General features: G+C 49.8%; 1 protein-coding gene across 3 annotated transcripts in view; it reads left to right on the top strand.

Annotated features, from left to right (window-relative positions):
• The window catches only part of HEXB (hexosaminidase subunit beta), a 903,874-nt gene that overhangs the window by 286,668 nt on the left and 591,774 nt on the right, over positions 1-25,432 (top strand). For all 3 annotated transcript variants that reach the window (XM_069627487.1, XM_069627486.1, XM_069627485.1), the window contains exon 6: positions 11,333-11,434. In XM_069627487.1, coding sequence (XP_069483588.1) covers positions 11,333-11,434 — 102 coding nt within the window. The remainder of the gene's footprint in view (positions 1-11,332; positions 11,435-25,432) is intronic.

Below are 25,432 nucleotides of genomic sequence, written 5' to 3'. Positions count from 1 at the left end.
ATTCCTTTACCAAGGAAAGATTACTTCAAATCACTAACCTCAATTTATGAGGAAAATGAGCCATCGGATCCCGATGCACCATTTGGGCTTCAATATGGTACACCAAATGTGCCTGATATTTTTATTTCAGAAGAATCAAGATTAAAAGATCTTTGACAACTTGCAAACAGCCAGTGGGATAGACCTTTCATCAGAGCTAGAATGTTGTAGACCTGAAGCTAGTTAGCATGCAGATGCATCATGTAGACAGTTCATGTCTGAGGTTTTAGACTACTTGGGATGGAGTAGGCTTACCCTCCCCTTCGAGCAGGATGATCTGACGGACATCCTTGATAAGGGTCTGCAAATGGTCTCTATTTGACCATTTCACATCGCTCTCCAAAAAAGGGTAGCAGCAATTTGGGAAACGCCAGAGTCTAATCCGGCAGTAAACACAAACCTGAATAGAAAATACCACCCATCTAGTTGTGACCCCAACTACTTATTAAAACACCCCACTCCAGAAAGTCTGGTGGTGCAGGCAGCTACGGCAACCTCAAAGCAAGCAGCCTATCCTACCATCCGTCGAGATAAAGATGAAAAGAGAGTAGATGCATGGGCAAGGAAAGTATGTTCTGTACGGAGCACGGCTCTTAAATCAGCCAACTCCACATCTGCCTTAGCAAAATTCTCATTCACTCTATGGGACTGTATTTCCATGCCAGCGGAGCACATTCCCGAGAGGGCGGAAAGAGACGGATTCTTGGCTATTGTTAGAGACGGCAAAGAAACCATGTGCGAGTCTCTTCAATCGGGTCTGGATTCTGCTGACTGCATCAGCAGAGCCATGGCAACAAGCGCCGAAATACGCAGATTTGTTTGGTTGAAGTCGAGATTTGCACTGGATGTGCAGCCCAGACTCCTTAAGATGCCTTTGATGGGTCTCAGCTTTTTGGCAACAAGGGGGACGAAAAGCCTTCAGAAGCTGCAGACCTCTAAGGCGGCAGCCACATCCTTAGGTGCCGCTACTAGGCAGCCTCAGCCTTTGATGTGTAGATCTTTTTGCTACTACTCCTCAGTTGGAAGAGCGAGGGGAATGGCTGGTCAAAGTGGCCAAAGACGATTACCTCATGGTGGACGAGGGAGAGGTGAAAAGTCTGCTCAAGCAGGGGCATCCTTACCAACAGCCACTGCTTCAGCTGCCTCAAAACCTCCCTGAGGTCACGAAACACCAGTGGGAGACAGGCTCTCTCTGCATCTAAATGAATGACGAGACATTACTTTGGATGCTTGGGCATTGGAAACCCTAGCCCAGGGTTACTGCCTTCCCTTCATTCAGAGACCTCGGAACCATCCAATGGGGAAACCACTGTAGAGATCCGGATCCACTCCTTGTGCAGGAAATGTTGACCCTACTAGAGGCGCTATAGAACCAGTGCCTGTAGCGGAGAGGAACAAGGGATGGTATTCTCCATATTTCCCAACACCCAAGAAGGGTGGAGGACTGAGATCCATCTTTGACTTGAGATACTTGAACAAGTTCCTCAGGAAGGACAAATTCAAGATGATCACACTTTCTCAGATCCTTCAGGCCCTCACTCCAGGATTGGATGATGTCATTGGACATTCAGGATGCTTACTTTCATGTGCCTATGCATCTCAAGCACAGAAAGTACCTGAAGTTCACTGTTGGCGCTTCTCATTAATTAGTTTTGAGTTCTGCCCGAGGGTTTTCACCAAGCTGATGGCAATGTGTCTCAGGAAGAGGGGGAATTCACGTCTACTCCTACCTGGACGATTGGCCGATCAGGGCTAGTTCTCCCCAACAAGCCCTGGATCGTCTCAACATCACCTGCCACTCTCTTCACAGACTGGGCTTCTCCCTCAATTACCAGAAGTCCCAAATGACACCTCAAAAGCTCCAGTTCATTGGGGCTGTACTGGATACATCCTTGGGGAAAGAGCTCACCACCCAAGGTGAGGGCTCAAAACATTCTGCAGATGGTTTCCAAATTTCAGAGTGCCCAACGTCTCCCGGCGTTCCACTATTTGAGGTTGCTCGGCCTCGTGGCATCCTGTTTTTCTGGTGCCAGAGGCTCGCCTGAGAATGAGATCCCTTCATTGGGCTCTCAGAACACAAAGGTCTCAATTCTTGGTAAACATGCCAGACCTACTTCAGGTTCCAAGCATGGGCGCACAGGATTTACTGTGGTGGGCCTGCAAGGACAACATTCTGAAGGGAGAACATTTTTGGCAACCATGGCTAGAGATCAGAGTAGTGACTGGTGCCTCACTCACGGGGTGGGGAGCCCACACCAACGATCTGGAAATCAGCGGTCGTTGGTCTCCATCGGAGTCCAAACTACACATCTGTCTTTTAGAGCTGAGGGCAATCGGAAGGCCTTTCTACTCTGTCCTGAGAATGTCCTGATAATGACGGACAATACAGTGGCCATTTTACTACCTCAGCAAGAGAGGTGGTGTAGGGTCACTACCACTGTGCAGAGAGTCAATGCAGCTCTGGTACTGGGCAATTCAAGAAGGAATCTTCCTATTGACAGTTCACCTAGCCGGAGAGGAGAACACAGCGGTGGATGCTCTGAGCAGGCAGAGCAGTCTCCCACAAGTGGGAGCTAGCTCAGGAAGTCCTTCAAGAGATCTTCACCCTTTGGGGAACCCCTCAATTGGATCTGTTCATGACCAGCATCAACCTCAAGTGCAAACTGTACTGCTCCAGGGAATTCCCTCCAAGAGGAGCTCTAGGAGATGCGTTCGTAGTGGACTGGGAGTTTCCACTCCTGTATGTGTTTCCTCAAGTCCCGTCATTCCTCACATGATCAAGAAGTTGAGAAATTTAATTGCCCCAGATTGGGCCTGGAGGACGTGGTACCCGGACCTTCTGGACATGCCCATCTGCCCTCCAATACGTCTTCCACAAAAAGAGGACCTTCCCTTGGGAGAGCAGGGCCGGGTTCTCCATCCAGAGGTCTAGACTCTCAGCCTTCACGCATGGTTTCTGAGAGGCTGAGGTACAAGGATTGGGACCTCCTGGATGACGTAATGGAGATTTTTCTTTTGGCCAGAAGGCCAGCAACAAAGTCCTTGTACCGTTGCCGTTGGAACAAATTCTGCAGCTGGTGCAAGGACAAGAATGTGGACCATTTTATCTGCAAGATACCCAAGGTGTTCTCTCAAACTATACCTAGCCAAGTTGGGGCTCCAGGTTGGAACAATTAAAGGCTTTTTGGTGTTGAGTCAAATGCATCAACGCCCAGCGCCCTCTCCCGAAAAGTTTTTCCAAAGCAGCTGAAGCTGGATATCGAATATCAAAGATGAAGAATACATGGGAGGAATAGCCAGTCGAAAGAACGGTACCAGGGGTAAGTAACCTGTTCCTCCCACTTGGTTCTTAACATTCTTGGGCCTAATTTGGGACACCAGGTCAGAGAGAATCTTCCCCTCCCAGGACGAGATCAATGCGATCAGGTCGGCCACAGGGCATTTCCTCGGCAGATCAGGAACATCGGCATGGTGGGTTCAACACTTGACTGGAATTATGGCAGCATGCCTCCTGGTGGTGCCACACACGAGGCTAAAAATGAGGAGGCTGCAACTACACTTTTCGGCCTTTTGGAATCAGGAGACTGGCACCCAATCAGCCTTTGTCAGCATACTACAACACCTTCACCAGGATCTCTTGTGGTGGAGGACAGACAAACCTGTTAGTGGGCAGGCCATTCCGGCACCCTCTACCAGCGGTCACCATTACCACAGACTCGTCCCTGGGTGATGGGGAGCTACCCTGGAAAGTCACTGTTCATGGACTCTGGTCAAAGAAGGAACAGCTAAAGCACATCTGTTCGCTCCAGATGATGGCCATCTGGCTGCCCTGAAAGCTTTCGTCCCTGTTATCAGCAGCAAATCAGTCTGCATTCAGATGGGCGGCTGCACCTGCATGTATTACATCCACAAGCGGGAGGAGGGGGGTCTACCAGGTCTCCTCTCTGCAGATTGTCCAACATATGCCAGTGGGCCCTTTCTCACAACATTCATCTTTCGGCGGTCCAGCTTCCGAGGGAGTCAAACCTGGAGGCAGACACTCTGCAGGGCCTTGAATACTGCCAGCAGTTCCAATAAGTTTATGTGGTTAGATGCTACCGCTGGGGGCCACATGCCATGCACCGTCTGATGAAAGAAGTCAACGATGTGGAAAAGGAAGGGGCCGGAATTCTACCCCTCGAAGCTCCCCTCGAAGCTCCCCGGCCTCAGTCCAAAAATGACCCGCAGATCTGGGTCCCCCTCCATGCCTCCCCGGTCGGGGGGCCGGCTAACATCATTTCTTCAAGCATTGGAGGGTAGAACTACAGACCAGTGAGTACTGAAGACCGTCGCTCACGGTTAATGTATAGAATTCTGCCGGATCCCCCAATTCAGACCTACACGTTCAAGACGCCCGACACCAGAACATCTGCACATCCTGCTACAAGAAGTCGAGACCCTGCAGGAAAAGGGCGCCATAGAATTGTACTTTTAGGGTATTTTTATTCAGTGTGCTTCCTTGTACCCAAAAAGGATCTCACCATGCGCCCTGTACTAGATTTGCGCCCAGCGAACACATTTGTGAAGCCTCAAAAGTTTTGTATGGTCACCCTGCAGGAGGTCATCCCCCTGCTCACACAGGGGGATTACATGGCAACATTGGACATGACAGATGCATACTTTCATATTTCAATGTTGCCGGCGCACACAAAATAGCTCAGGTTCAGGATACAAGACAAGCACTATCAGTTCAAAGTACTACCCTTCGGCATACCCTCAGCACCAAGTGTATTTACAAAGGTAGTGGCAGCAGCACACCTGCGCAGGCTATGCATCCCGGTTTATCCTTACCTTGACAACTGGCTCATAACAGGGGACTCTTACGAGACATGCCTGTCAAATACCCAAAGGACTATAGACCTTTTATTCAGCCTGGGATTCTCATCAACGAGAAGAAATCAAGTTTAGACCCCAGTCAAGTTAAGCAGTTCCTATGGGCTCTAATTCGAACAAGGGACGACCTTGTCTTCCCCTCCAACGAGAGGGTCCAAAACATGTTTCAAATCCCTCACTATGTAGCCAGTCGAGAGGTGATGGTACGCAAAGCTATACAACTGTTAGGAATGATGGCGTCATGCATTTATTTGGTTCCTCACATGCACTTGCGCATGCGTCAATGTAGGAGTGGCTCAACAGCCAGTGGCGTCAGGCCAGCGGACAATGGGACGATCTAGTGGTTGTCTCTCCAGCCCTCGTTCTCTCGCTGCGAAGGTGGTCGAGAGAGAACCTCCTTGAAGGTAAAATCCTTCACCACCCCCGCAGTGAAGGCAACTCTCTCACTACAGACTAATCTCTCACATGGTGGGGAGCTCAACAGCTTCAACAAACAGCGCACAGAGTTTGGTCGTCGGACATAGCATCCTACCACGTAAATCTGTTGGAAATGTTGGCCGTTTTCAAAGCACTGAAAGCTTTTCAGACACAACTGCAGGAGAAGACGGTCCTGATCCTCACAGACAGCACCACGGCCATGTATTATCTAAACAAATAGGGGGCACTCACTCTACAGGGCTGTTCAAACTGTCCCAGAACATTTGGAAGTGGACTCTCAAACGCAACATATTCCTGTTGTCTCAACATGTTCTAGGGGAACTCCATCTTCTGGCAGACGTACTCGGCAGAGATTTCCAACTACCATGGAGTATGAATGGCGATTACACAAAGACATTGTCTCCAACATTTTCGCAGAATAGGGTTTCCCAGGGATCGACTTGTTCGCAACTCTGGAGAACGCGCAGTGCCAAGACAACGCCCCCAGGTACCCCTGAATCGTTCCAAAGGGAACAGACTCTGGATCACATGGTCAGGGAAATTTGTTTACACTCCCCCCGACTCACCTACTCAACAAGATAGTGCACAAGATGCACCAGGAACCTGTCACCATGATATTGGTGGCCCCCATGTGGGCCCGCCAACCCAGGTTTGCTCATCTGATGGAGATGTCTCTCTCCCCCAGTGAAGCTACCTTGCCTGTACAACATGTTGCGGGACAAAGGGCAGAAACTCTGCCCATGCCCGCAAACATTGAATTTAGCGGTCTGGCTCCTGAGGTCAGAAAGTTCGGACACCTGCAAATCCCTCAGATGCATGGACATACTAAGGGAAGCGAGGAAACCTAACACCCGATATTGCTATTCCAGCAAATGGAAGCGCTTCGTTATCTGGTGCAATTCCAAGGGCGTCAATCCCATTGACTGCTCCCCCATGCACGTTATATTGTATCTGACTCACTTGACTCGGGCCTGGTTTTTAATTCCCTTAAGGTTCACTTAGCTACTCTCTCACCCTACACCACGTCACAACAGAAGGTGTCGTGCTGGAAGATACCAGTTAAGGCTTTCATGAAAGGGGTCAAGAGAATTCATCCCCCCATTTCTAATCCAGCTCCCGGATGGGACCTGAATGTGGTATTAACCAGACTTATGGGGTCTCCATTTGCATAAAGCAAGTCTCAAGTATCTTATCTATAAAAAAAGCCTTCTTAGTGGCTATCACTTCTATTAGAAGGGTTAGTGAACTACAGGCCCTCTTAATTCTAGACCCCTTTGTTACAGTTCAGAGATAAGGTTGTTCTGCGCACTCACCCTAGATTTGCGCCTAAATTTATTGCCAAGTTTCATGTGACCAATCATTAGGACTGCCTACTTTCTTCCAGAACCCTACTAACATGGCCGAAAGAAGCCTACACACATTAGATGTCCGTAGGGCAGTCATGTTTTACCTGGACAGAACTAAACCACTGAGAAAGACAAACCAATTTTTTGTTTCAGTGGCAGATAGTAGAGCAGGGGATCCTGTCTCTAAATCTGCTATCTCAAGGTGGATTGTCAAATGCATCACACTATGTTAAACTCTTGCTAAGAGAGAACTGCCCTTCAAGCCTAGAGCACATTCTACTCGAGGCACTGGGGCTTTCTTAACATTCATTGCAAATGTTCCCCTAGAATCCATTTGCAAAGCGGCAACCTGGAGTTCTGTACACACCTTTACAAAACACTATTGCCTAGACACTCATTCTAGGTCTGATTCTCAGGTGGGACAAGCAGTACTAGGACATCTTTTCACTACTGTTCCGTCTCACAACCGACTTCCAACTCCGGGTACTGCTCGCTGGTCTATACACTGCATGTGATTCTAAGCAGATTAACAAGCATCAGAAGACATGTATTACTTACCGTAAAAGCATTTCTGATGATTGTATCTGCTTAGATTCGGCGCCCATCCTTCCTACCTACTCGGATGGAAGGAACATGGACGTCTTACTACTTTCTCTAATTTCTGTACTCGCTCATGATTGTCTTAAGGCTCCCTGATGGCAGAAAAATAAATTACAATCGGAGGGACCTCGACGCGTGAGGGATTTTGGGTACACTACACGTCACGTAGGTATAGTGTTACAGGCACGCCCATGTCGACGTCCCCTTTCGATTCTCGAAAGACAAGATGCAATACTCCGTTGTTACCACTGGATGTCGGACTATATGCACAGCATGCGAATCTAAGCAGATGAAATCATCAGAAAAACCTTTACGGTAAGTAATGCATGTCATATTATCTTGTTCACATGTATTCAGAAATAGATGTTAGTCACATTTTTTGATGCACTTTATTGCTGGCTTTTTGCACATTGTAGTCAGTCATTGATGTGTTTTTTTATATATATATTTCTCAGGCTTGTGCAATCTGCTTAGATTCACATGCTGTGCATAGGCCGTCATCTAGTGGAAGCTGCGGAGTATTAGTTTGTTTTTCGAAACTTGAAAATGGGCGTCGACACAGGGCGTGCCAGTAATGCTATCCCTAGTGTGACGTCCACTGTACCCATGATCCCTCACACGCTCTCAATGAAAGTCCAAGTCAATGCTGTTATTAGCTCGGCAAACATCAATTTTAACCGCTGTGACCTCTGCTCTTGGAATATCACTGTGCCACCATCGCCAGACCAATAATTAGTGCTCAAAAAGATTATTGTAACTCTCTATATTCTGGAGCACCCAAATACCTGATCAGTCTCAAAACTGTATAAAACACAGCTGCCAGGATTGTAACGAACACATTGGGACGCATGCACATTTCCTCAGTATTTGGGAGACTCCACTGGCTGCTTGTGAAATTGTGCATTCAATTAAATTTCTTACCTTGGTTAAAAAATCTGTCCATGGACACTACTTACCCCCATTCAGCAGAAATCTGGAAATATACACCAGTGCACGTTCCTTAAGATCTATCTCCTCAAACCTACTGTCCTTTTCTAGATTTGAACGATCACAAGCTCTAGGTCGTGCAAGTACACTTCTCACAGCCAAGCTCTGGAATTCTTAACCAGACAGATTGCATCATATGGAGAAGCTTCTTCCATTCAGAAAAGAAATTGAAACCTTCATTTTCTAACTCTTAATCCCCCCAGCATTTGTTGCAAGTAGTTGGAGCGCTTAGCACAATAAACCTACAGATACAAAATAAAGCTGTCTGGAAGGTAAAATGTGGGGGTTCTTTTCAGAACCTCTAACAGAGGATGTATGTATGTATTTGATGATGGGTATGTGATCATATTGACCTTAATGTTTCCTTACTTAATTTTAATTTAAAATATTAATTTTAAACCACATTTTAAATTTAATTTAAAATTTTAACTTTACTCCTCTACTTGCCCCTCCCCCTCTTTAATTGCTCTACATACTGTTTTGCTAGTCTTCCAAATTATTTGCTTCCACTGTTATTTTGTTATCGTTAAATATGTACCCTATTTTTAAAATGTACAGCGCTTTGGTGTAAAGCGCTATATAAACCTAATAAATACTAAATACTACTAAAGGCCTAATACATCATTGTATATTTTTATACTTTTCCAGATAGAATTATTGGAGTGCTCTGCTCTCTCATTATAGCCCTAAAACACTCCCACACCCCTTCTGAGTATAAGGCTTGCTGCTCTGCTGCCTACATTGATTGTGTTTGGCTAGACTTGACTTTCCGGTTCACCAGAATAGGTTGGCCTCCCAAAATCCTCCCTAGGCTAAATTAGGAGATGCATCTGAACACCGATGAACAAAACAACTGAGGTGGCTGCTGTAAAAGGACCTCTTAGCATGCCTTCCTGTCCCCCGGCAACGTTTAGGTGCTTGAGTCATTTTGGCAGTCAGAATGGTTGCTTCTCCTTAGCCAAATGATTTATGTTGCTCTGTTAGAGCAAGTGAATCTACCCCCCCCCCAATTCCAAATTCAGGGATCTTTTATCCACAACTGGTATGCTCTCATCTGAAAACGCGGACTCACTTCGTTAGTCTCTGATTACAACCACCTATCTGCCCCAAGCAATTTGCTATTTTCTCCTCACACCATAGTCACTGAAAAAAATCAAATGCATTTGTTTGCAAGGCGTTCCCTAGAATTTTCGCCTCCCAAAGGATAGGGCTTTTTTTATTTCAATGTTTTACCTCTCCCTCAACTAATGCATCAAACTCTTGCCACTCCCTACAAGACTGATCCCAAAATCAAACCATCCATGCTCCATTTCCACTATTTCCAGTGTAGCACTGGATACAGTCCGGGAAAGCTAGTTTGAAGTGAAATGGCCAATAGTCCGGTTTGGTTTAGAATTTCGCTGAATATGTTAGTTTGGGGTTGTCTGGGACTTGCAGTTTCGCTTTACCCTTTATAGGTATGGGACTCCGTTCCAAGAATATAAATTACTGTTGGTTAGGAATCCAGAACTGGTTGAAAGTATCACACCGAGAACGTTTAGAAAGTGGTATTTTTCCTTCAGGGAAAGTGAGACTTAATAATCCTATGCTTTGCTTGCCCAAGATTATCCAGCGTAGTCCATGAGTAATTTTAGGTACTTTGCTCTTACTACAAAAAGGTGAACACTGAACACATGTATACACCCTCCTTTACTAGCCACGCAGCCTCAGCGTGGCATCCATCCCTTTTGCTGTTGTGCTTTTAACCGCCGTTTTGTCTAGAATAAGAAAATATGTATCAATTGCATCCTTATATTATAAAATATTAAGACTTATGCATTGTTAACTTCAGCAAATGTATTATTTTTGCATGCTACATGTGAAGTCTTTTTGGTTAATTCTAGCCTTTTTAGCCATACTTTTAAAGCACTGGAGCACATGGCAAAGTTAGCAGGGACTGACATATTGCACTAACCAAACGGTGAAGCACGTTTTGGTGCTTCATTACAACAAAATGAATGTTACTACTAGTCTTTTTTTTTTTAATTACCCACATACAGTGAACCATGCAAAGGTCCATACGTCTGTTATCAACATTAAACAACTCCTACCACAATCATTGCCTTTTCCAGTGCTCGTGTTAATTATTTCTTTACTGCCAACCACATTCTTTTATTCTACACTTTCAAACATAACCTGTTGATTTTAACTACTGTCCCTTGTTTGGAGAGCCCATTTTCAAGGAAAGGTTACCCACCCTCAATCACTTTGTGCATCCCAAGTACTGCCAGACTCGTAAAAGTTCTTACTGGAAAGTGCCTGTCTCCTGCTAATCAGCTGGGATAATGGCCTTATAGTTCCAGGGTGGGGTTTGAGAAACTAGTAGGAGCAAAGAAGGTTACTTGCTTCCATGTGGTTCAATATACATTTAAATCCACTGTCCTCTGTAGTAGCGCGTTTCTGAGTGAAGCCTGCTGTTTTACAATCTGTCACTAGTCTCGAAATTGATTCCGTTTTTGAGTCGTTAATTCGAAACTTTACCTTGTTGTAAGAGGTTGTCCAATGTAATCATAGATGGCTAGAAGCCGACCCGCCATAGCATGATCCCATCTGATAATCACAGTAGAGCAGCACGCCGTCTGCAATCCAGGGTTGCCATATGCAACCAGATTTCGATAAGATTTCCTTCTATTCAATCTTATTCTTAAAGTCTTTGTGTACGAGCACTGCAACAGTAAGGGAGCACATTTCTTTGCCTTTCAAAAGTTAATAATGTGACCAACGTACGCGTGGAGTAGCAGCGTTATAGCAGTGTCTGACTCTTTTGTTATTGTTAATAATTTTAAACTGTGATGTTCTGCTTGTCAAACGTAGATGTAGTTAAAGACTAACATTGTTCCTAAATCTGCTGTTTACAACCAGCTCAGTATCGATAGTTTGAAAGATTTGCAGTCCCCACATCACTGAATGTCTAACAAAAAATGTGTTCATCGTCTTCTGGAAGTTGACTTTGTCATAACGCTTATTGACGCATTTCATTAAAATCCGAATGTTTATTTTCTTTTGTTCAGGATGCAATGGCTTTCAATAAGTTCAACGTTTTGCACTGGCATATTGTAGATGACCAATCCTTCCCTTATCAAAGTGTGTTTTTTCCAGAGTTAAGTAACAAGGTGAGTAGTAACGGTTCCTGTAATAAAATATAATAATTTGCTCTTAGTAAATGAGTGGGTGTATACCCTTATGAAATGGTTATTAACGGTCCAAACCTTTACATACAACTTACCCTTCTTAAACGTCAAAGAATGGTGCAGTTTGCTTTACAACTCCATCCATTTGTCTTGTAAACACGTTTTTTGGTCAACCTTGGCATGGAGCACTTTGCTAATCATTTTGTGCACGTAAAATGAAGTGCTCTCACATTCTGTAAAGATATGGTTAATGATGTATCCCGCATCTAAGTGATGATTTTCTTTTAAATCTATTGTGTGAATAAAGAGGAAATCAATTGCGCAAAATGTTGTGGTGCCTTTCTCGCAAACTAATCTATTTAAATGAAAAAAATATTATGCCATACTTGCTCTATGTGCCTTGTTGCCCCTTGTCTGGGGTGGTCCGCTTATCTGTTTTCTTTACTATTGTATTTAATGGGGGGAAACCCTGAAAACCCTAAAATGTGCTACTCTCACGCCAAAATTGGCAACCGGAAGATTATCCCTATGTGTTCCCCCTTCCAACAAAACCTCTTCCTCTAACCCACATATGCAGTTGGTGCCTGTAAACCAAACACACCTGCACAGATGGGACACCCAAACATGTTTCGCAACTTCAAAATAAGTTATTTGATAATAATTTGAATAATTGCACCACGGCATGCTACAAATTTGCCCACGAATATAATTGGTAAAGTAGTACCGAGGTGTGCTGCATGACTTGAAACCAGTCCAGTCAGAACAATGCTTAGGATGAGAGTAATTCTTGATTGCTGCATTTGAGTGTGCTTGTGTAGTACAAGAGGGGAATGAGTCTGACAAGGTTGCGTGGCTAATCGGCAAACTTCCCCCCAGAATGTTGCTCCCGGGGTTGTGGAAGCCGGGGAGAAAAGATTTAAAAAAGCAGGCAGTGCTCTTCAATTTTGCGAATACTCCTGCCAAATACCTGGAGGTTCAGAGACCACAAGAGAAAAGTGAATGACACTTGGATCTATCGCCTAATGTGAATGATTCTATGAAGAACTTATGTGAATAGGTTAAAGCCCACAAGATAGCCACTTTTGAAGGCATGATAAACACTTGTTAAGCTGGAACATATTTTTGCTTCTTGTTCCCCTGAGTTGAACCCGCATTTGGCAGATTTGTTGGTTACAACTCCTTAGAAACTGTTCATTGCTTCTGAATATTGTTTTTTCCATAAGGACAAGAGTGCTTCTGGTAAGCATGTGGAGGGAAAACAGCAGAAAGAGTACTGAAAAACCTGGTTCCCATAAGGCCCATAAAATGTTTTACTAAGGGAATAAGTCACGTGGAAATAAAGTAAAGGGTAGTGGGGACTTACCACCCCAAGCACAAATCTGGCCACAGTAAGCCTCCCTATTTAAAAAGATCCTCCGCATCTTGTGTAATCTGTGGAGCAAGTGACCATGTAAAGCGGCCCCCAAATTTAAGGCTGTAAGACCTTCAGGTCAATTATAAGATTATCCTTATCTGGCATTCCCTTATGAGGAGGGAGATGTACTCACAGGAGCAGCCTTTTTTTCTGTTTTTTTTAAACTTTATTGAACGACTCATGTCTCAAAAACAGTCATACAGTACAGGATTAAATTCTAACAGCAGATACAGGGCAAATACATCAAATAACCAGTTTACTGTCCGGATAAGGCAGACATTTGGGCACTTAAGCTATTTTAAAAACATACATTGCTGACCGGGAGGACACAAAGGGTCATGGGGAATCAGGCCACCCTCTGGGCAGCTCGGGTGGCCCACGCAGACAGTGCAGCGACGGAACATCTCCCCTCCCCCAGCCATAACCACTAATCAGACTGGGTCCCTATTGCGGGACTGCAAATAGGCTATGAAGGGCCTCCAAATATAGGTTTTGTGGCCCGCAGAGGTTAGCATATTCTTTGTCCTAAAAGGTTAGGTCTTTTAGCCATGTACCCATCACCGGGGGGCGGGAGGGGGGGGAGCTTGTCCACTTCAATATACAGCGCCCGACTAAAATCATACAGGTCAAAGGTAGCTTCCGGTACTACTTTGGCAACCCCGGGAGCCACCCAAACATACCACATAGCAGATCACAAGGGATAGGCTGCCCCAGCATTTCGGAGATGGTATCTGCCACCCCCTCCCAGAATGAGTGCAGTTTAACACAAGACCAAGGGGGTGGAGGGGCAAGCTGAGTGCAGAGACCCCTTATTCCCGGGAGAACACCTGATGTACTTCAGTAGCGGAGTAGTACGGGGAATTTCCGGAAACCCAGGGGACCACTCTCTGAAAGCAGCTCTCATTCTAAAGTACTGTAACCTGCACTGAAAGCCTGCCCCCATCTTCTCCTCAAATAACTCCTGCCTGACGAAAGACTCATCTGGGAACATGTCTTCCATACGGCTGATGCCTGCCCCTGAATAATGGCTTTCTCACATGTCGGCGCTAGACTCTCCATATTCCAAAGGGTAATACCCGGGTCAAAGGGAAGGTCTACCCCCAGCTTTCCATGCGTGTATTGTACATGCCACAGGATCCAATTTGCATTTTTCTGACACTCTGCCAGAGATCAGCACTCCTTGAAGAGAGGACAGGTCCACCGAGCCTTGTTCTTTGCACACATGGGGGGGGGTTCCTGGGCCCCCGGCATATCCATAGCAATGCTAAATATAGTTAGCATGCTAGAAAGTATACTTCCACATCTGTGCACCGATTCCCCGCCCCCTCTCCCTGTCCCAAGGAAGGGTTAGCGTTTCCCAACTAAGTCGGGGACTCCGTGGATGCCATGCCAGCTTGACCAGTAGAGCCTGTACCTCCGTAAAGTAGCCCAGCCCAGGCCACAGTGGGATGTTGTGAAAAATATACAGGAGCTTGGGATCACTATCATCTTGGCGACCGCGACCCAACCCAGCAACGAGAGGGGGGAGCCTGCACCACCTTTCCACCCTAGTCCTCAGGGTATGCAGATATTTTATATGGTTGTGCTCTAATAGTGTTTTGTCATTTCTGCTCACCCGCACACCCAAATATATAACCACCATCTGCTCCCATCTATATCCTTCAGTGTTTGATGGTTGAACCGTTATTTCATTTAGAGGAAATGGAGTGAAATTAGCCCTGTTGATCCTGAGACCCGAATCCTGCCACCTCTTGTGTCAGCAGGGCCAAATTGCGTGCAGGTTCTTTGAAATATAAAATTGCATCGCCTGCTTATAGTGAGATCAGCTCCCTAGTACCTCCCCCCCCCCCCTCCCCCAATCACCAAGCCCCTGGTTCCATGGAATCTGCGGAGTCTACCCGCCATTACCTCTATCGCTGCCGCAAAAATCAAGGGTGAGAGCGGTCATCCTTGCCTGGTCCCCCACCCCACTCGAAGATCCGAGACCTTGTGTCACCGATACCAATTCAAGCACATGACCCAGCATACAGCAACCATACTGCCGAGAGAAAATATTGTGGGACCTCCAATTGACACAGTTCTTGGAATAGGTAACTGAATTCCACAGAGTTAAATGCCTTTTCCATGCACATTGGGGTCGATCTGGGCCGTAATTGCGAACAGCAGGCATAAGTTTGGTGATGTCGACCTACCTGGTATAAAACTGGACTGGTCCGCGTGTATAATGTGAGATATGTGGGAGCAGGCGATCCGCCAACACCTTAGCAAATATCTTTGTCAAGATTCAGTAAGGTTATTGGACGGTACGAAGCGCAGTTGAGGGGGGGGTCCTTGTCTGGCTTCAGAATTAGCGTTATTACTGCCTCTTGCATTGTTGGGGGAAAGACGCCCCACCGAAATGCCCTCTTCCAACACCGATAACGCATGTTCTTAAGCATGGGGTCTGGCATGGATTCACATGCTCATGAATATTCCCCGTCGTCAGGCTGGGAATCCTCGGTAAAGAAAAAATCAGTATCAGTTTCGTTTCTGATCTGTCTTTCGTAGTAGTAACCAATCACTGATCTCTGCGTCATACTGACCACAGCCAATGACTGCCCTTTACCTAAGCTCCGCCTCTGGCAGCCATCTTCAGATTTTTACCGCACGTTCAAGTGTTGGGATCCTCGTGCAATTGCTCTCAAGCGTTAGTGCTATTTTTCACGTTTTTTCTCAAAAAATTGCTCTTTTTTTCGGTCAAAAGAGCCTCAAGCTCCACCGTTTCTTCATCTGATCAATGGGGACCCGTGTCGGATTCTTCTACGCCCCTCAAGGGTGAAGATTTCGTCGAGCCACGCTTTTGGAGGACTCCAGAAGTTTCTCAGGCCCATCTCGGACATGGCCCAGGAGAAGGGAAGCTTGACTCCCGGAAAGCTGTTCAGGGTCTGCCCTGGATGCCAGCTTCAGAATGTCTTTAAGGAGGACGAACACTCACTTTGCCTTTACTGCCTACATGAGGACAAGACGCACGTGGAGAAGGACTGTGCGTTTTGCGGCAATATGTCGGAGCGGACCATGAAGGACAGCCATCAACGTCTCGCCAACTGGCTGGAAGGAAAGAGCCCGTCAGGCGAGAAGAAGAAGTCCGAGCGGTCTTCTAAGACCTTTGGGGGTGCCCCGGCGACGGGGGTCCAACAGAAGGCCAAGCACCGCGAGTCCGCTGGCACCGGGAGCGCTGAACGGTCGGGCTCTACGGGCGCCAGGCAGGGCGCATCCTCCCCGGCGCCATCAACCACGAGCCAACGCTCTGGCTCGGGTAAGAGGAAGGCCGAGCACCCGGCGAAGCTCCTGGAGAGACCCCGGTCGAGCTCGAAGGCCCCATCGGAGGGGGAGCGAGGCAGTGACCCTCCCCCCCCCCCCCAAGGAGAAGGCGGTGAGTGCACCTAAGGTGGTGAAAGACTTAATCCATCCGGCCAAGGCCTCTATCGAGACAGTCGCGGCGGCCCTGGCTCAGCCTGTGGAGGCTACACCAGTGGTGGCGACCTCGGGGCCCAGAGTCTCCCTGCCACCGCGGAGGGAGTCCTCTTTCATGCCCATCGACAGGACCCCCGTGAAACCTCAGACGGAGAAGAAAAAGGGGGGGCATGAGGTCATCGTGGATTCGGCCTCAACCTCTGAGGAAGAGCTGGTCGAAGTCTTAAGCCACAGCGTTGGCGTGGAAGAAGACCAGCCCGTCGGGAGGGACCCCGACGTAGGAGACGACGAGAACGTCGAGGGTGCCGACGGGGCTCCTGACCGCCCGTCGGACTCACCTCAACCAGTGCCGCAAGACAACTCGGCGGCCATTTTGTTGGCTATACAGTCCTTATGCTCGGAGATAAGGACGAGACTGCCGTTACCACCAACGGAGGAACCACTCCCGACGGGGGACCCGGAGCCAGGCCCTTCTGGGAGCCCTCCCCCTAAGAGAAGAAAGATTCATCCTCCACCTCCTTTTCAGCCATCGCGCCCTGTTCAGCCCTCCTCCCCGTCCACGACACGTGGGGATGATACGGGGACTGACACGGCCGCGACGGGTACAGACGACGAGGTTTACGACGAGGATCTCCCGTCACCTCCCACCCGGGCTTCCCCGCCCGACGAGATTGGATCGTTTCACTCCATGATCGCCAGGGCATCCAAGCTTTTCCAGCTCTGCCCGGAAGAGAAGAAGGAAGGTTTCCTTTATCAATGGCGCGAGGCCAAGAGGAAGACGGTCCTCGCTGTACCTCTACTGGACGATATTTGGGATGAGGGCCTCGCCCTCCTCAAGAACCCATCCACGACGCCGGCTAGAAGGGATCGGCGGCCCCCTTGTGTCTTCGGGCACAGCCGACCCCGGACTCGGTCATCTCCGCGGCGGCCAGAAAGAAAGCGGGGGGAGGGGCGCGGCCTCTACGTCGACCTCCCCACCAGACGGCGAGGGAAAGAAATTAGACACGATGGGACGCAGAGTCATCTCGTCGGCAGCGACGACGATTAAGGCGGCCAACGCCTTGGCTATCGTAGCCCGCTACGACAGGGAGTTGTGGTACAAACTGGCCCCCCTGCTGGACTTTCTACCTGACAAGAGGGTGGAAGCCTTAGAGATCTTGCAGGAAGGAGAGGTGGCGTCGGACCACGCCATTACGATTGCGACGGACATCGCTGACACTGGATTTCACCATTTGGGCAACGGCGTGTGCCTTAGGCGGCGTGGATGGCTAAAGGCTACCGACTTCAGTCAGGACGTGCAGACCAGAGTCTTGGACATGCCGTTCAACGGAAACAACCTGTTTGGGAAAACAGTGGACGATTCCCTTCAGGCCATCAAGGCGGACACGGAGACGGCCCGGGCTCTTGGGGTTCTCCAGCAACGGCGGCCGCCCTTTCGGAGCGGCAGAGGCAAACAGGGTGCCTCCAAAGGTTCCAGCGGCAGATTTTCCACCTACCGTCAAGCGGCCCGTTCGTCGTCACAGGAAGCTTACAGGGGACGAGGCAAGTCAGGCGGACCCCACCGTCGTCGGCAAGGAGGACAAGGCGGCAAAGCCTTGTCGAAGCAGGACTGAACCGGCCGTGGGGTCGGGCCCCCACCGAAGCACCCCGGTGGGAGGCCGGCTGGCGAGCTTCGTCAGCGTGTGGGAGTCCATCTCCACCGACCGTTGGGTGCTGGACGCCCTAGCTCAGGGTCACGCGTTCGAGTTTCTAAAGAGGTGCCCGCGCGTCCCCCCTGTGGCCAGGAAAGAACATCACGTCCCTCAACTTCTCTTGGAGGTAAAGGCGATGCTCAAGAAGGGCGCCATCGAGCTCGTCCCAAAGAGGCTTCGGGGCTCCGGAGTTTACTCAAGATACTTCCTCATGAAGAAGAAGACGGGAGGATGGCGTCCCATCCTGGACCTACGACGACTGAACAAATTCATCAAGACACAGAAGTTCCGGATGGTCACCCTCCAACACGTCCTGGGTCAACTGGAGGAGGGCGATTTCCTGTCGTCGTTGGATTTGGAGGATGCCTACTTCCATGTTCCCATCCTAAAGGGACACCGAAAGTTTCTCAGGTTCGTGGTCCAAGGGCGTCGCTACCAGTTCAGAGCCCTTCCCTTCGGATTGAGGTCGGCACCCAGGGTGTTCACCAAGTGCCTCGCACCAGTGGCGGCGCAGCTGCGCCGAGAGGGGATCCACGTCTACCCGTACCTGGACGACTGGCTCATCCAAGCAAATACGAAGGAGCTCGCCGTGGAGCACACGGCAAGGACCGTCCAACTACTCACGGACCTGGGATTCTCCTTAAACTACGCCAAGTCCCACCTGGTGCCCGCGCAAGACGCACTGTTTCTGGAAGCGAAGCTCGACAGTGTCGCTTCTGGCCTCTCCGTCGGAGGAAAGGACGAGGGCCATCTTGGGCAAGGTGCAGCGGATGCTGGTTGCGGACGCGGCCAGGGTGAGGTCCATCAAGTCCCTCCTCGGAATGATGTCGTCTTGCATTTATCTCATCCGCCTGTGCAGGCTCCGGATGCGCCCGTTGCAGGAGTTCCTGGACGCGCGCTGGATCCAGACGACGGGCAGCTTCGAGGAGAGGATCACACTCGACGAGAGTTTCCGACGAGCGATCTGGTGGTGGGGCACCCGCGCGCATCTGACGGCGGGCATGGACTTCCAGACCCCCGGCCACCAGGAGACAGTGACCACGGATGCCTCCCTGGAAGGGTGGGGAGCGCACACCGAAAATCTGCACGCGAGAGGCCTTTGGCTTCCGACGGAGAAGTCCCTCCATATCAACGTCCTGGAGCTCCGTGCAGTGTTTTGGGCCCTCGGGTCCTTTCTTCCGTCCCTCAAGGGCAAGGTGGTGAGGATCTTCACCGACACCACCACCACCATGTTCTACATCAGGAAGCAGGGCGGAACAAGGTCCCCAGCCCTGTCCAAGGAGGCGCAGGATCTGTGGCATTAGGCTGTCACCCAAGGGATGTTTCTGGTGCCGTTTCATCTGGCAGGTATAAAAAACACCATCGCCGACTCGCTCAGCAGAGAGCTGCGCTCGTGCCACGAGTGGGAACTACGACAGGATCTAGTGGACCGCCTCTTCCGACGGTGGGGCACACCCCAGATCGATCTGTTCACGACGGCGACGAACTCCAAGTGCCGGAGGTTCGCCAGCAGGTTTCCCCAGCCGAGGAGCATGGGCGATGCTTTCTCGTTCCCCTGGGAGGGCCTGTTTCTATACGTGTTCCCTCCATTGCCATTGCTGATCCGGCTCATCAACCAGCTCAAGAGGTCACGGTGCAGGATGATCCTCGTCGCACCTGCGTGGCCGAGGTAGATCTGGTTCCCAGACCACCTGGACTTGTTAGCGTCCCCGTCAATCAAGCTGCCAGTGGACGCGGATCTTCTCTCCAGGGAAGGAGGCGCCATCCTCCATCACTACCCGAAATCGCTGAACTTGCAGGCCTGGCTCCTGCAGTGTTAGAGTTTGGAGGTTACGACATACCGGCCGACTGCAGAGAGGTTCTTGCAAAGGCCAGGGCATCCTCAACTCTTAAATGCTATGGACACAAATGGAAGAGGTTCGCTGTCTGGTGCCACGCACAGAAGATTAACCCTCTACAGATTACGGCTCCCCAGGTACTGCCGTACCTTCTGACGCTGGCCAAGGCTGGACTGGCGCACGCGTCCATCAAGATTCATCTTGCTGCGATCTCCCGATACACCATAACCACGGGGCAGACGTCTTTGTGGTCTCATCGTCTGGTGAAAGAATTCATGAAGGGACTGTTCAGATCGTTCCCGCCGGTGAAGGCTCCGGCCCCGACGTGGGAGCTCAACGTGGTGCTGACCAAGTGTCATGATCTCTGCTTCCAAAAGGTCAGGGTTTTCCCAATTCCCTTGGAAGCAGATCCATAACCCAGGTTCCGAGTGCCAACCAGTCCCAATTGGGACCTTTTGGACCCAGTCCTGGCGCCAGTGGCACCAGGCTCATAAATATGCCTAGTCCCAGCGCTGGAAGCGCCGGGCTCATAATGCTTGGGTGGATTTACCTGCAGCAGACCATGCTGCTTACTTGCCTGCCAGTTGAGCCTCTGATCCTCTTCTGTTTGGAACTACTTTTCCTGTTGGGTGGGGCAGGAGCCACTCCCTAGATTCAGAACACTGGAACTCTTCTGGAAAGCAGGAACTCTTTTCTTTTTTTTTTTTTTTAAACTTCTTTTTTATTAGCTTGACAGCACAACAAACAAAAACAAGAGGGAGCCACATAGGACCAGTGCAGAAAGCACGCAATGAGAATTACAGGCAATACAATTTATATCAAAAGATGACGTTTTTGCAGAATGGAGAGTGCAAGTTATCAACGCATACATTTTAACATGACATCCACTATGGAGGACCGCCTGGGGAGGCAGTGGCAGAGGTTGATGGCGAGGTCAGGGCAGAGATATAGTCACGAAATCTCAGCCAGATATCCCTCGGCCTGGAGCGGGAACACTGCATCGCACTCCAGGACTGCTCGGTGTCGTGAGCCCATGTGACCGAGCAAAGCCATTGTGTGTAGGTAGGGGCTCTAGGGCGGAGCCAACATAATAATTTGCAGCGAACTGCCAGCAGCATACAGAGACCCGCTAGTTTCTTGAAATCTCGAGGCAACTGAGGGAAGTCATGGAAAAAACAATGCAGTGGGGTAGGGGTTATCGGGTGTTCCAGAATGTCAGACAATGTAGAGCAAATATCTAACCAAAACTGGGATAACCGGGGGCAGAGCCACAACATGTGCATATAGGAAGCCTGGTCTGCGCCACACCTGGGACAAGAGGGGGGATTAGCGTCGGACATGCGATGAAGTCTCATAGGTGTATAATGATATCTGTGCAGGATTTTGAACTGGATGAGTTTGAATTTAGTGTTAAAGGAAACCTCGTGGGTGTGGACGCACATCCGAGCCCACCTCATCAGTGATCTCTGAGTCAAGATCCCTCTCCCATTTGCGTCGAAGCTCGGTGAAGTGGGGAGCCGCTCTGGACTGTAGTAAGGAGTAGAGCCTCGACACTTCTCCTCTGAAGGAGAGATAGGAGCAGAGCTCCTCCACTATCGGTTCATCCGGGGGCAGGGCAGGGAAGTCTGAGTATCTGGCTTTGAGGTGTCCGCGGAGTGTCGAGTACTGTAGCCACACCGAGGGTCGGCGCCTGAGCAGGGGGGGAAGGTCAGACCATTCTATGAAGTTTCCCTGCTCGAAGGCGTCACGCAGAGTGAGGAAGCCCGCGGTGGCCCAGCGGGTGACCACTGAGAGTGGAACGTGCGGGACACCGGGCAGGAAGTTCCACAATGGGAGATCCCCGTGGAACGGATAGGGAGCGTCGACCATGGACCAGAATTTGGACAAGGCCAGGGATGTGCTGGTCACTGGATTCGCAGAATTCGGGTCAGGGGGGGATCGGCTGGAGGATCAGGGAGCCAATCACACGATCACATACGGACAGCCTCTCGAGGCGAACATGTGGGGGGGGGGTCAACAGTATTGAACCAAAATGCCGCAAACTGTGATTGGGCCACCACCCAGTACCTGACAAAATCGGGTGCACCAAAACCTCCCAATGCCTTAGAAAATTTGAGGCGAACAGCCCCGGAGTGCCACAGGAAAGTGTTACATATGCTGCGAAGCATTCGAAAAAAATTGTCCCCCGGCCAAAGAGGCAGATTGGTAAATCGGTACAGTAATTGGGGCAACACAATCATTTTGAGTATACCAATCCTGCCTGCAAGTGAGAGGGGAAGTTTAGACCAGCTGGTGGCCTTGGCCTGCAGGGTAGTTAGATAGGTGTGGAAGTTATCATCGCGCAGCTGAGGTGTGTGCCGGGAGACCACAACCCACAAGTAGGTAAAGCTGTCAGGACACCAGTTGAACCCATGAAGCTCGGGGGGAGCCTGTGTGGAGTCTGTGAGCGGAAACAGTACAGATTTAGAACAGTTAATCCTCAGACCGGATATGTCACCGAAATGGGCCACATCCTTCAGTATGGGCAGAAGGTTGTCTACAGGGGATCGAACATAGAGCAGAGTGTCATCAGCGTAGAGGGAGATTATGTCAGTCTGGCCCGATGTGCGCAGCCCTCTATGCGAGTGTGACTGTCTAATCATGTCGGCGAAGGGCTCCATGGCAATAGCAAAGATAAGCGGGGAGAGGGGGCATCCCTGGCGAGTTCCTCTAAAAATCTGGAGGGGGGAAGAGCACCTATCTTCTGTGCGGACTTTGGCAGACGGGGCGGTATAAAGGAGCTTTATCCAGGCACGGAAATTAGGACCGAAGTTACATTTCTCAAGAACACACCATAGGTATCTCCATGAGACTGAGTCAAAAGCTTTCTGCATGTCCAATGCGGCCGCCACTGCCTGATTGGTAGGGTCGATCCTGGTGATTACATTGAAAAGTCTCCTCAAATTCAGGGAAGTGGACCTGCCGGGAACGAAGCCGGCCTGATCCGGATGGATAATGTGGGCCATGTACGGGGCCAAGCGGTTAGCAAGTAGTTTGGCAAATATTTTAATGTCGCTATTGATCAGAGAAAGGGGACGGTATGAGCTGCACTGCGTAGGGTTTTTCCCTGATTTAAGGAGCACTGTAATCAACGCCTCCCGGAGGGACGGTGGAAGTATGCCACTGTCGCATGATTCTTCCCAAAGCATCAGTAGATGCGGTGCCAATTGGGTCTTGAATAGCTTATAGAAGTCCATCGGAATCCCATCGGGGCCGGGGGCTTTACTGGATGCGAGGGACTCAATGGCCTCCACAATTTCCTCTAGGGCGAAAGGCCTCTCGAGGGAGGCGCTGGCGTCGTCTGACAAGATCGATAGAGGAAGACTCTCCAAGAAGGAGTTGATGTCAGAGATCTGGGAACTGTCTACCTCCGAGTACAGGGACGTGTAGAATGCGAGAAACTCAGAATTGATGTCCTGAGGGGAGGTGGCAGGTGTGCCATTTGGTCTAGAAATGGCCGGGATATGGGGGGCCCCAAACTCGCGGCGCAGCAGTCTAGCCAGCACTCTGCCGGGACGTTCACCCTCGCCATATCTCCTCGCAGATTGAGGAGAATCTAGGAACCTGACCTCGCGCTCCGCCAGGCCACGAAACCTGTCCAACTCAGAGCCTAGGAGCGCCAGTGTGGACGGGGAGTGGTCCGCCGCGTGTTGGGTTTCATAGGCGGACAGGGCCGATTCGCAGGCAGCAATACCGGCACGGATGTCCCTAAGTATGCCACTGCTCTTGGAGATGGCAACCCCTCTAGTGTGTGCTTTAAAGGCCTCCCAGAGCACCGCATATGTTGGGACAGAATGTAAGTTAAATTCGAAATATTCCTCAATAGAGGTCTCGAGCTCAGACGCAAAAACTTGGTCAAGGAGTGAGTGGGGGCTAAGTCTCCACTGTCTAGTTTTATTGGCATCTAGTCCCCAGTTCAAAGAGTAGTAGAGGTGAGTGGTCCGATAGTGTCCTGGGAAGAATGGCTAAGTGGGTAATGCATCTAACGAGTATATCTGTGACAAGCCACCTATCTATCCTGGAATGGGAGTCGTGCACAGAGGAGTAGAAGGAGTATGTGCGGTCATCAGGATACATCAGGCGCCAGGGGTCTACCAATGCCAGGCGGGGGAGCGAGGTAAGGATAGAGTATGCTGCCTTAGAGAGTTGGCGGGGACGAGAACCCGATCTATCCAGGTTGACATCTAGTATCGTGTTAAAGTCACCGCCCCATAGAATGGGAATTAGGGGGTAGCTCTCGAGTAGAGTGGCCAGGTGGAGGTAGAAGTCAGGGTCGTCAATGTTGGGGCCATATATGTTCAGAATGGCTATCTCCTGTAACTGTAATATACCAGTGATGAGTACAAACCTACCGAGTGGGTCTATGTGGGAGTGCTGACAGGTGAACTTCAGGCTTTTATGTATTAGGGTGAGGGTGCCACGGCTCTGAGTGGAGTAGTTAGTATAATACCTCTGGGGGCCCCATTGTTTGGCAAAACTCGCACAATGCTCCGAGCGAGCGTGGGTTCTTAACTCCGTGGCGTTCAGCGTGAAGCTGAATCTGTCTCATCTTCCTATGGTTGCCCAGTCCCCTGACGTTCCAACTCATAAAGGTAAGAGCCGTATCAGCCATATTTGAGGGGGTGATGGTGGAGTAGATAAGTGTGGATTCCAGTAAGGTGAACGGGGTGTGCCCGTGTGGTACGCGGCCCTCCGGCCATATGTGTGAATTGATTGCACATGGTGCCTGCGGCGCCTCTAGAGGCTGTCAAGACTTTTACAAACCATAACATTCCCAATTTACCCCCCACCCACATCCCTCCCCCAATCAGAGGGACGAAACCCAAGCACAACCACAACAAAAATAAACTTTTAGGCATCAACGCCTGGGGGTCTGCTTGCGGCCGGGCCATGGCGCGCCGGACCGGGAGAGCGTAAGGAGATTTATGCTATGTAGTAGGATTAGGCAAGGCGGTTTAGAGTGCATGCGAGTTGCCTCAGGACCAAATCCGTGGGAGGGTGGGCCCAATGGAGATCGGGGTGCAGCCGTGTGATAAGACGCGGTAGCAACATAGATGGGTGCATATTTAGCTAGATGGAACCTGGGTTCCGCGATCAAATCAAACAGAGTGACTGGGATGAAATGTCGGATGACTCCGGGAAGGGACCCTTAAGAGATGATCGTTACAGTTAGTGGTGTAACAGCAGGGTGCGAGATACACCCACACAGATAACCACCGCAACATGAGCCACAATTAAGTACGATGAATAGGGGCAATCGCGGGGGGGGGAGCACCGTGGCATCCCCGACCACGGCCCAGTTACAACAGCAGTCATCGAGAAACCACACCACCAATGTCAACCCCGCCCAGATCAACCAGGAAAGTGTTCATCTATAAATTTCGAGGCTTCTTCGGGGATAGTGAAAAAGTGTGTTTGATTAGAGTGTACAATCCTCAGTTTGGCGGGGAAGAGCATGGAGTACTTGACCCCCAGGTCCCGGAGTCTCTTTTTCACCGCGAGGGCGGTCTTACGCTCCTGCTGCACAGCCACAGAATAATCCGGG

The sequence above is a fragment of the Ambystoma mexicanum genome, chromosome 6p, assembly GCF_040938575.1.
Source record: "Ambystoma mexicanum isolate Mex_15411 chromosome 6p, UKY_AmexF1_1, whole genome shotgun sequence".
Taxonomy (NCBI): Eukaryota; Metazoa; Chordata; class Amphibia; order Caudata; family Ambystomatidae; genus Ambystoma; species Ambystoma mexicanum.
The sequence above is the reverse complement of the archived record's forward strand: the minus strand, read 5'-3'. Positions and strand labels throughout refer to the sequence as shown.